This window comes from Lissotriton vulgaris, chromosome 4_1 (assembly GCF_964263255.1).
Source record: "Lissotriton vulgaris chromosome 4_1, aLisVul1.2, whole genome shotgun sequence".
Taxonomy (NCBI): Eukaryota; Metazoa; Chordata; class Amphibia; order Caudata; family Salamandridae; genus Lissotriton; species Lissotriton vulgaris.
The window spans coordinates 1,348,501,147-1,348,513,488 of record NC_141691.1 but is presented as its reverse complement, the minus strand read 5'-3'; the positions used below and the strand labels follow the sequence as shown (position 1 = coordinate 1,348,513,488).

Genomic DNA, 12,342 nt, shown 5'->3' with positions numbered 1-12,342 from the left:
GGGAGGCCGGGGGCGATCGACACCTGGCGGAGGGGAGCCATTGACACTCCTTCTCCCATTGACCTGCCAAGTGGTCTCTTCACCCCCTAGGTGGATGGTGGTGCCTCGATGTCGGGGCCTGGCCAGGCCCAGGGTTGGGGTCGAGCCGAGGCCACGCGGCCTTGTTATGTAGTGTCCAAAGATGGCGGCTGGGCCGGGGCAGTGGTGCTGACGGGGGCCCGGGCCAGCCGATACTGGGGTGTTCGGGGGCTGGAGTTCCGTTGTGGACGGGTCGTGGGTTGCCCCAGCTGGTTGCCGGGATGGTTCTTGTCGGGGATACAGGGAGAGCAGGGGTCCGGTCCCCGTCATGCGGGGAGGGAGCGGGCCTTCCCCGAGACCTGTCCAACATGCGTCCCCCCCCAGCTGAAGGCAGGGAGAGTCACCCATCCTCTTGGGTACTCTCCTCGCCGAGGCGGAAGAAGCGTGACAGGCCGTCTGCGTTGGCGTGGTCCTGGCCTGGACGATGCTCCACACTGAAATCCATCCCCTGCAGGGAGATGGACCATCGCAACAGTTTTGGGTTCTCTCCCCGCATCTGCATCAGCCATTGAAGGGGTCGGTGATCTGTTTGCACCCGGAAGTGGGTACCGAAGAGATAGGGCCGGAGCTTCTTGAGGGCCCATACCACGGCGAAGGCCTCGCGCTCGATGGTGCTCCAGCGCTGTTCTCGGGCCAGCAGGCGTCGGCTGATGAAGGCCACTGGCTGATCGACTCCCTCGGTGTTGAGTTGAGAGAGGACGGCCCCAATGCCATGATCTGAGGCGTCCTTCTGCACTATGAATTCCCGGCTGTAGTCGGGGCCTGGAGCACGGGGGCGGTGCACATGGCTGCCTTCAATTTCTCAAAGGCCGCTTGACAGTCCGGAGTCCAGTTGACTGTTTTGGGGTTTTTCTTGGATGTGAGTTCTGTGAGGGGCCCCACAATGCTGCCATAGTCCTTCACAGACCGCCGGTAGTACCCGGTGAGCCCCAGGAAGGCACGGACCTCGGTTTGGGTGACAGGTGGTTGCCAGGCCTGGGTGGCAGCGATCTTGAGCTAGAGGGGGGCCACCAGACCGCTCCCCACTTGGTGTCCCAGGTAGGTCACGGACCCTTGGCCAATCTGGCATTTGCTGGCTTTGATGGTGAGCCCGGCCTGCCGGAGGGCGTGCAGGACCTCCCGGAGGTGGTGGAGGTGGTCTGCCCAGTGGCGACTGTATACAGCAATGTCGTCCAGATAGGCGGCGCTGAATTCTTCGAGGCCCGCCAGTACTTGGTTCACGAGTCTCTGGAAGGTAGCTGGGGCGTTTTTCATGCCGAATGGCATCACCTTGAAGTGGTAGTGGCCATCCGGGGTGAGAAGGCGGATCGCTCTTGGGCCCCGGGGGTGAGGCCGATCTGCCAGTAGCCCGCTGTTAGATCGAAGATGCTCAGGTAGCGGGCTGCCCCCATGCGGTCACTCAGTTCGTCCGCCCGGGGGATGGGGTGAGCGTCGGTTCTGGTAACGGCGTTCAGGCCCCGATAGTCCACACATAACCGGAGCTCGGGGGCAACGCCCGGGGCGGCAGCCTTGGGGACCAGTACGACTGGGCTGGCCAAGGGGCTGTCAGACGGCTCGATCACTCCTAGAGCCAGCATTTTGGAGACTTCGTTCTGGATGCAGGCGCACACTCGATCCGGCACTCGGTACGCCCTGTGTCGAATAGGGGGGCTATCCCCGGTGTCCACATCGTGAAGGCACCAGGGGGTGACCCCGGGGATGAGGGAAAACAGGTCTGCGAATTGTAGCAGGAGATCTCGACAGTCTTGGCGTTGCTTTGGGGATAAGGCATCGGAGAGTCTGACCCCTTCCTCTGAGCCGTCCTGCTCGAGTGTCCTCAGCAGGTCAGGAAGGGGCTCGGAGTCTTCTTCCGTCCCACTATCGGTAGCCATCAGGAGGCTGAGTTCTGAGCGTACGAAGTGGGGTTTGAGTCTGTTGGCGTGGAGGACCCGTAGGGGGTTCCGGGGGGACTCCATCAGGTAGGTGACGGGACCCTTGCGCTCTATCACCTTGAAGGGCCCTGTCCATTTGTCCTGTAGGGCGCAGGGTTCAACCGGGGACATCACCCAGACTTGTTGTCCCGGCTCGAACTCGATGGAGGAGGCATGCTGATCATACCATCTCTTCATGTCCTCCTGACTGGCTTCAAGGTTGGCCTTGGCGAGTTCCCTGAATCGCCGGGTCTGGTTGCGGAGGGTCAGGAGATACTTGTATACATCCGGAGGAGTCTTCTGGGGGGCCACCTCCCACCCTTCTTTGACCAGGCTGAGGCGACCCCGGACGGGGTGTCCATACAGGAGTTCGAATGGGCTGAAGCCCAGGGATTTCTGGGGGACTTCTCGGTAGGCGAACAGGAGGCACAGGAGCAGCACATCCCATTGGCGACGTAGGGGTTCTTCTAGGCCCATGATCATCCCCTTGAGGGTGCGGTTAAACCGCTCGACCAGTCCATTTCCTTGCGGGTGATAGGGGGTCGTGAATATGTAGGTGACCCCGCACTGTTGCCAGAGAGACTTCATGTATTTAGAGATAAAGTTCGTGCCCCTGTCGCTGACGACTTCCCGGGGGAAGCCCACCCGAAAGAAGATCCCCATCAGGGCTCGGCCTACCACGGGCGCCGTCACGGTCCGAAGAGGGATGGCCTCGGGATAGCGGGTGGCGTGGTCCACCAGGACCAGGATGAACCGGTGCCCTTGTGCTGTTCGGGGGTCCAGGGGCCCCACAATGTCTATTCCCACCCGTTCAAAAGGGGTGGTGACGATGGGGAAAGGCTGCAAGGGTGCTTTGATCTTTCGGCCGCTCTTCCCGCTGGCCTGGCAGGATGGGCAGGCCCGGCAGTGGTTGGATACATCCTTCCGCATTTTGGGCCAGTAGAAGTGGGTCACCAGGCGGCTGTACATTTTGTCTTGCCCCAGGTGTCCGGCAAGGGGCACTTTGTGTGCTAGGTTCAAGAGGAAGTCTCTGAAGCGGAGGGGGACCACCAGCACCCGGCTGGCCCCCAGCTCAGCAATCCTTTGCTCACTGTAGAGCAGGTCATTGTCCCAATAAATCCAGTGGACCCCCGCGGTGTCTCCTGCGCTCTGGGCGAGGGCTTGCTGCCGGAGTCCCTCGAGGGAAGGACATGTTCTCTGCTCCTGTCGGAATTGTTCCTGGGTGGGGCCACCCTCTTGACGCCACTGGGCCAGTTCGGGAAGGTCCCGGAGCCGATCGAGTCCTTCTTCGCTGTGTTCCGGAGAACTGGCTTCCAGGGTGGCTCCCTCGTGGACGATCGGGGGAGGAGGCTCTGGCCATTCGGGTTCTTCGGGACTGGGGATGGCGCGGGCGGCCATGGACCGGGTCGTTACGCAGACCCATTCAGGGAGGCCCAGCATCCCCAGGTGCTCTCTTCTCTCGATGGCTGACCAGGGAGAACTTTCGAGGTTGTTCCCCAGGAGGCAGTCCACGGGGGCATCATCGCGGACAGTCACTTTCAGCATTCCGGATACTCCTCCCCACTCGAAGGGGACGCAGGCCATCCGACATAGGCTTTCTGAGTTGTCGGCCGACCGTACGGGGCAAAGGATATTTGGCAAGATCTGGTCCGGGGTCACCAGATGGCAGCGGACCGCGGTCACACTGGCCCCGGTGTCGCGGAGGGCTTCAGCCCGGTGCCCATTAATGTTGACCCACTGGCTGTACTTCTGCATGTTGGCGGGAAGGGGTGCCCGCGGGATCAGGTCTCTTTCCCCTAGGCAGACCAGGGACATGGCGGCTGGTTCCCACTCGGGCTGGTCTGGCTCGTACTCTTCAGTGTCTTCTTGGGTTTGCTCTTCTCCCAGGGCGGCGGCAGCGACCTGGCGGGGCATAGGGCTCTGGTTCTTCGGGCAGTTGGGATCATTGGCGTAGTGGCCGGGTCGCTGGCATCGGTGGCAGGTAACGTTGGCGCGGAAACCTGGTCGCATCGGGAGGCTCCCCCTCCGGCCGGGGGCAGGGTGTTGCTGGCGGGAGCCACCGGGACGGTGTCTCTGCTCCGACCCTGGCCTCCTCCTCCCCCTCGGGGGCGATGGAGCTGAGGAAATAGAAATTTTTGTATGGTCAATGTGTCCCCCACTTACACCCTATCCACGTACACATGCTCCATGTATGTCCATGTTACCATGTAATTCCTTTTTCCATGCCTGGCATAATAATGTCTCTGCATTTCCGTCTAACGTTAACATGTCAGTTATTAGGCCTTCCCTGAATGAAATGTTAATTCTGCACCAAGGCCTGCTTTTCCAATGCATTTACATGGTACACGTTTAAATAACGCGAAACACGTTTTTGTGGCCCAGTCGAGCCAGGCCCTGAATTCAGGCTCCGAGCCTCTTCTGTCTCCAAGCTGCAGTTTGCATCCCTGACCTCTCCCTTACTTCCTGCTCAGCCGAGAGGTGCCCGGCCTGGCCTGCCTGCCAAGACGGTATTTTGCTTATAGTTATCTGTTCAACCTCCGCAAAAACACATTCCAGTCTAATGAAATAGGTAAACACTTTCCGCCTGCAGAGCATAGGGCCTAGTCTTTCTGTCTCCATGTAAGTGATTTACTGAACCCGTTGCCATAGTAGGCCCATGCCCCCACGTAATGCACGAAGAAATGTATGCATACACTAGCATTAGTGATGAACGGCCTCTGCCCGAGAGACCTTTTACTTCAGACTACACATCCTCCAAACACAAGATATCAGATATGCCAAAGGTGCAGGTCGTTCTGACATCCCAGACTCCTCTTCTAGTGCTAAAGGCAACCCCCCCAGCTCTCCCCAGTTACACGTCAATTGCACGTCATGACTAGTTGCGCGCGCATGTCGAGTAAAGGTTTCTGCTGACCCTGCAGATCTCCTCCATACATCCACCCACCTGTGACACTCCTATGACACGCCGAGTGTACGCCTCTTTACACGCCTCTTTCTACGCCCATATGTTCTTATCTCTCTCTTTTCACTTGCTCCGCCTGGAGTGTTACGCCTACTGTATTCATTGCAATTATGTGATTTTACTATATATAATGTGTGATGTTAATAAAAAGTTAGATATCCCTTCCTGAACCTTAGTGGTGATGGAACCCGATTCTCCCCTGGCTCGAGCCATTGGAATAAAGCCCGTATGACTCAGATACCACGGACTCTGCCTCTCATTTTATGAGCTATTCTTATTGATATTTAATGTATAGAAAAATGTATAGGTAATTTAATTTACCACAGAGCCTTGGGCGGCTCTGTTCTGTTCGCTGGGCCCGTTTCGGGGAACTCGGGTGCTTTCCTATCGGTCAGCCTCGACGGCGAGTTGCCGAGGTTCAGTCAGTTTACTGTCAAGGAGGTGCTGCCTGAGCTCGACGAAGCAGTTGTTAGAAAGGTGCTCCCATACAATAAGGTCAAAGAGTTGCTCGTAAGTGGTCACCTTGCTGCCCTTGATCCACCCCTCGAAGGCTCGGCTAAAGAAGTTCACGTACTCGACCCAAGTCGTACCCGGGATCCGTTTGCAGTCGCGGAACCTCTGGCGGTACATCTCGGGCGTGAGTCCGTATCGAGTGAGGAGGGCGGCTTTCATGTGGTCGTAGGATGTCATCTGATGGTCCGGGAGTTGCAGCAGGGCGTCTCGCCCTTCGTTGACAAACCTCCCCCATAACCCGGCTCCCCAGTCGCTCCGGGGAATCCGGTGGGAGGTCATGACTACTTCATAGGCTTTGAACCATTGTTGGATATCATCGTTCCGGTAATATTCTCTGACGACATCCTTGGGGATGTGGACCTTGGGGTCCGTAGTGACAGGGGGGCTCGGGTGCCCAGGGACCCCGAGATCTTTGTTCTGCCTCCGAATCTCTAGTTCCTTCAAGTTGCGCTCATGCTCGTAGGCTAGCTTTTTCTCTTCTAACTCTCTCTGCCTTTGTGTCTCTTCTCGCTCCTCTCGGAGCCGTAAGTGTTCCAAAGTTATTTTTTGTTCCGCCAATTTGAGTTCTCCATCTAAGCGAAGTCGAGCCAGTTCCAATTCGTGGAGCCTGCTCTTCTCTCGTTCTCGGGCCTCCTCTGGTGAGAGACCCGGTCTTCTTTCTTCTGTCGGCGCGGTGCTTGTTTCGGTTGTCTCGAGGCTTTGGTTTTGGGGTACGGCCGTACCCGTCTCTGCCCAAGATTCCAGGGCGTGTTTGAAGTCCTCTTTCGTGCCCAGTCCTGTGGTAGCAATGCCCAGTTCTATGCAGAATTGTTTTAGTTCTCTGTGGCTGTATTCTTCTAGTTTTCCATCTGGAATTTTTCCGTTGTTCCGCTCTCTTTTGTTGTCATGGTGGTTGTGTGTCGTGGGGTGAGTTACTCTCTGTACGATTATGCGTTGGCTCGGATCGCGCCGCTGGCCACCAATGTTAGACGGGGACCCGGAGGGTCGGCCGAGTACAGGGGGAGAGGCCTCCGGTGAGGGCCGTCTCCGGCGATCGTACAGACAAGTAACTTCCCCCCCCACAGATGGACACCACACAAGGATGAGTTCAACACACTTTATATAAGAATCTTGAGGCAAGGTGATAAACGATACAGTGGGGTCAGGACACGAGGATCCTCCCAATTCTAGTCTCTGTAGGGGAAAGGGGTAGCGGGACAGTCTTAGTACCGGTCCGGTACAGGTGCGGCAAGAGGGAAGCTCACAATCCTCGAGCTTGGGGGTCCGCAAAGATGGGCCGCGGCAGCGCCAGCAGGCTAGGACGATGGTTCACAGCGAGGAGGGCAGCGCCAGCAGGCTAGGACGATTGTTCGCAACGAGGAAGGCCGCGGCAGCGCCAGCAGGCTACGAAGATGGTGCACGACGAGAAAGGCCTCTGCAGCGCCAGCAGGCCAAGACGATGGTTCACGTTGAAGAGGGCCGCGGCAGCGCCAGCATGCTTCGGAGATGGTTCACAAGAAAGGGCCGCGGCAGCGCCAGCAGGCTTCGGAGATGGTTCACAAGAAAGGGCTGCGGCAGCGCCAGCAGGCCTCAAAGGATGAGTTCCTCACGGTGTCTCTCGACTCCAAGATACAACTGCCTTCCTGCTCTGGAGCTGCCCCAGTTATAGGTCTGGTCTCCTTTGATGTCCGGACCCTCGCACTTGGAGGTCGGGAAGTCCGGGATGAGGGAGTCCAGACACCCAGCAGGGGGGTGGAGCCAGCGCCCGGGGAGGCCGCGGGCGATCGACACCTGGCGGAGGGGAGCCATTGACACTCCTTCTCCCATTGACCTGCCAAGTGGTCTCTTCACCCCCTAGGTGGATGGTGGTGCCTCGATGTCGGGGCCTGGCCAGGCCCAGGTTTGGGGTTGAGCCGAGGCCACGCGGCCTTGTTATGTAGTGTCCAAAGATGGCGGCTGGGCCGGGGCAGTGGTGCTGACGGGGGCCCGGGCCAGCCGATACTGGGGTGTTCGGGGGCTGGAGTTCCGTTGTGGACGGGTCGTGGGTTGCCCCAGCGGGTTGCCGGGATGGTTCTTGTCGGGGATACAGGGAGAGCAGGGGTCCGGTCCCCGTCATGCGGGGAGGGAGCGAGCCTTCCCAGAGGCCTGTCCAACAGCCCCTGACAGGAAACCCTTTGTCCAAGCCTCCCTCGCTGGAAGGACTCCCAGCAGCAGGAGGTCAGACTTGTGTCTGTGGTGGCAGCATCCATTTTGTGATGCTGAGGCTTGAGTTAACTTTAACCGGGGTTCACAGTTACATACATGTTGTGTCCCTCTAGAAGGGTGGAATGATAACCCCGTCGCCAGAATTGGCGAGGGGTTAGTATTCCAATTCGTAGGACACCTTACTCGACATGTTTTGATAAAGCGATACCAAAGATAGCATATAACCGCGAGGATTATAATGCACTTAAGAGTATATGGTATGCGTTATCATGGAACAGCTATTAGGACTTGGTTCCGCAAGCTGCAAACGGGCTCAGCTCATGCCAGAGCACCATCTCACATGTTTCCAAGCACTCTGCCTTCAGGATTGTTAAGGCCTGCCATAGGAGTGACTGATAGGAATCTATGTGTCCATTTTTTTAGGGTTAGATATAGTTATACTATATCTAAAGCAAAGGGTGATTACACCACCTTGCCCCAGCTGTCGTGCAGCCAGTTGTGTCAGATTTAGATGGCCATCCAGGGTTGGCATAATACATGCTGCAGCCCCTGGTAGGCCCTGGGTACACCTATGCCCTGAGTTACAGCGTCTGATAAGGTGGCCCAGTACCAATTGGTAAATGCACCTACGGTACACATGTCAATTTAGTGAGAGAACAGCTAGGCTGTGGGTCTGATTAGCAGGCCCACAGCCAGTGAAGTCGTAAACCAGTGAAGCAAAAAGCAAAAATCTGGGGTGATCATAGGATTGCAGACCCTACTCTCCTACACAAGTTACTACTTGTGTAACCATATATCTGTAAGAGACATTAGTTAGTGAAAGATTCCTTACCGCCCCACCCATCCTCCCACTTCTGCGAACTGATTTCTAGGGCTAAGGTCATCCCTTTCAGGGCCCTAGTTTCATGGCACCAGTGGTCAGTTTCTTGCATGGCTCTGCGGTCCTGTCGCGGGAAGTCATGTACAGAACTGACTTCAGCGCGCATGGGTGGCAACTAAGTAGTCTCAGTGATGTCATCTCGGCGCTTACGACGCCGTCGACAGACGTGGAGCCGCACGACGCCACCTACCGACGCGCAGGGGTACTGCTGATTAAAATCTTTCTGGATCCAGTCTGAGGCCTGGGCCTATTCTAAGGTAAGGACTCTATCACTAAGTGTCTCTTACAGATATATCATTACACAAGTAGTAACTTGTGCATTGTTACTGAAGGTAAGTAACTTGTTCTTTAAGCATATGAAAATATTTGATCGACTTCAACAATTTAGTGGGACTGCCTAACAACGAAGAGACATACTTTGGTCGTGAATAATAATATAAATGACAGACACTATAGTTGATACTCTAATGATCGTCTCATTTATAAATCCACTTATCAAAATGTCCTATTTAGATAATCAGTCATGGGCATCTCCTCATTGACTGTGTTTTGGCTTGGAATTATTTTGACTTTGCTCATGTTTTATTTTGCATTTTAGAAATAAGCTGCAGAGACTAAGTCTGTCTCTTTTTTTCCTCACAGATTCCTATCTAGACATAAGAAATTCTAAAAATGGAGATGTAAGGTGGTATCTCTCTTCCTCTGAGCCACCATATGTCAAGGTGAGTTAACTTTTTTTTTGCAAAACTAGTGTTTAACCATGCCCATATCTTTATATTGCTTAACCTTTTTAAAGAAATGTTAGATTATCTAATCTTGATTGCGATTGAAAATATTAATTGAAGCATTTAATGGCAAGATACAATGTAATTAAAAGATATAAGTTTGTTAACTCCACAAAGACACACAAGCCGTAATATATATAGAAGTCTACTACAGGAAAAGATGGAGAAAAGTTTTCCTGAACATACCCATAACTCCAGTGAGGCACTGTAGGCCAGGTGATCTTCAGAGCTAATAACTTTCAGCCTTTTAGGTATCCTTTCATTTGTGAGGATCCATTCAGTAATCTTCAGAACTAGTCTAAAATCAAAGAATTCTGCTTGTGTGCTTGCAAAGTAGTCAGAAAAAATGTGAAACTTGGACCACATCTATCTTCACTCCGCAATTACAATTTGATAAACTGATCCTTACCATATTATTGGAGTGTTCGGTAGGTGGTGATGGTGTGAGGTTCTGTGGCGACCCTGCTCTGCCTCGGAAGTCATGGTGTTAATCGCCTATAAGCTACATCCAAGCTCACTGATGTCTCATGAATATTTTTACCTACAGATTCCTCACCTTTTCCATATTGAACATTTTTGATAGCTCTTCATGCTTGTTTGGGAGCGCTGCCTCCTCCCTGGAAGCGTCGCCCTTATGATATCACTGAAACCATAAAGCTCCCCTTCAGCAAACTGACGTCTGTTCTTTCATCTTGCCTGCAGAGTGGCGCATACTTGGACTTCAACTATCCTCATGAGATGAATTGACTTTTGTTGTAATTTTTCAACCTGTTTTCAGGTGCAGTTGTATAATGTCTCACCCCTAAATGTTCAGGGTTTAAACCTTGCAGTCCTGTGGTCCAGTCCCACATCCACAACACTGGAGTCGCCATCTTTGTTAAAGTCGTAAAAATGCAAACACAAGAAGAGGCGTGAAAATTCAGAGCAAAGCCGATCTTCAAAGAGTAAGTCCTTCAAACACAATTAGGAGGGGCATTCTGTAATGATCGACCCAGACCTTGCTGGTCTTAAAGATGCTAATGGCTTGAAAACCTCGCCTGAATGTGAGCTGTACTCCCGAAATGGTTTACCTCACCCAGAGGTCACCTCTTATCATTCAGTCATTAGGAAGCTGGCAGAGGTGTTGGATAACCAGCTTCCATCCGCTGGAACAAAGGACAACTTCTTGAAAGAGGTAATACATACTACATCCCACTCAGTTGAACCTCTTTTGCCTTTCAATGAGGCCCTCACTGGGCCTATTACCGCTGTGTGGGAGAAGCCTGCTTCCCCCTACAGCTGTGCACTGGGTAATAGCAGGATGATTCAGATCATCACCAGGCGACTCAACCTTTCTGTCATCCCACCCTTCACCGAAGAGCCTTGTGGTCGAGGCACCCTGCTAATTGAATTCTCTCCAGGTACTTTTCCTACCACCCAGTGGGACAGAGGCCAAAAATATTGACTAGTTTGCCAACAAGAAGTCCTTTTCATCAGGTAGTATGGCCCTGAAACCTTTACGCTGCAATTTCCTCATTTGTTCCTTGACCTATGCTCTCTAGGATATTGCCCAGGGGGTACTACTAAATTTGTCAGATCACCTTCAACCCTACCTTACAGCGTTGGTAATAGACGAACAAGCTGCGAGGAAACAAATCATTTGTTCGGGCCTAGACACAGCGGACTTGGTTGCCTTAGCCATTGGGGCTTCTGTCTCCCTTTGCCGCCATACATGGCTGAGAGGCTCAGGGTCCTCTCAGGACGTGCATTCTACCCTTACTGACCTAACCTTTGATGGTTCATGGCTCTTTGATGCCTAGACCGACACTGCTCTCTCTCGAGAGAGAGTGTCAAAGAAAGAAAGGCCAATGCAAAAACTCTGCCTCCAGACGCAACAAAGGGATTACTAGCAATTCAGAAAAGTTTTGTTGCTTTCCTGGAGGATTTTCCTTTCGAGGTAGACAACATCACGCCTCTAAGCAACAGCAGGCCAACCCCCTCTACAAGCAATACCAAGGCCATGGCAAAGGAAGAGGTCATCCCCTTCTTTCTCTTCTTTCTAGTCTTTCTCGTCAGTCACCAAAGTAAAGCAGCATTGATTCCTTCTTGGTGGAACACAGAGTGCCAGTTGGAGGGCAGGTATACCCCTTTCCACATGCAGGCATAACTTCAGACCAATGGATACTGCAAATTATGGAAAGTGGGTGTACCCTACCCTTTCAGCGCGCCTCTTCACCTATTCCCCCTGCTCCTTCCTCTCTTTCACCTTCAGATCTTTCAGCAAAAGGTAGAACTTTTGTTCCAGTAGAGGGCCATAGAGTTACTGGCTGAGGGGTAATGGAGCCAGGAGTGCTACTCAAAGTACTTCATGGTCTAAAAGTAGGATCTAGACCTCAGAGTTCTGAACTGGTCCCTCAAGAAAAACAGATTCAAAATGCTGTTCTTTCTCAGGTGGTTTTAATGCAGAAAGCTGAACACTGAATGATGAGCTGACCTGCAGAACCCAAATTTCCATATACCGATTCTGTGATCACACAAGAAGTTTCTCTGGTTCTTGGTAGGATCCACCACTATCAGTATGCAGTCCTTCCGTTTGGCTTAACTTTAGCAGCACAAGTTATCACAAAGGTAATGGCAGTTGTTGCTGTCCATATCAGATAATCAGTGATCCCTGTATTCACTTATTTGGATGACTGACTTCTCAAAATCTACATTCCAGATATGGGTTCACACCACTTGCAAGTCACTGCAAAGTTGCAGTTTGCCCTTGGCTTTTACATCAACATACCCAAATTTCACCTGGTGCCCGCTCAGCATGTCCTGTTTATAGGGGTCGTACTGGACACCACTTCTAGTTAACATAACATGTATTTGAAAAGCAAACATTCACCCAAGTGTATCTTGCCGCTGAATAGCAGATGTTTGTTACCCATCTCAATGGTGCTCATTTTATCGACCTCAAAATGATGAAAGGCTGAGTGGACCCGCTGGGATTTGAATCTGTCACCATGAGTTAAAACACAGGCCCCCTGCAGTGGGCACATTAGTCCA

The 12,342-nt window shown here is 53.2% G+C and overlaps 1 protein-coding gene across 1 annotated transcript in view; it reads left to right on the top strand.

Annotated features, from left to right (window-relative positions):
- CEP192 (centrosomal protein 192) overlaps positions 1-12,342 on the top strand; it is a 1,919,503-nt gene that overhangs the window by 1,649,599 nt on the left and 257,562 nt on the right. The window contains exon 40 of the mRNA XM_086965571.1: positions 9,170-9,249. Coding sequence (XP_086821697.1) covers positions 9,170-9,249 — 80 coding nt within the window. The remainder of the gene's footprint in view (positions 1-9,169; positions 9,250-12,342) is intronic.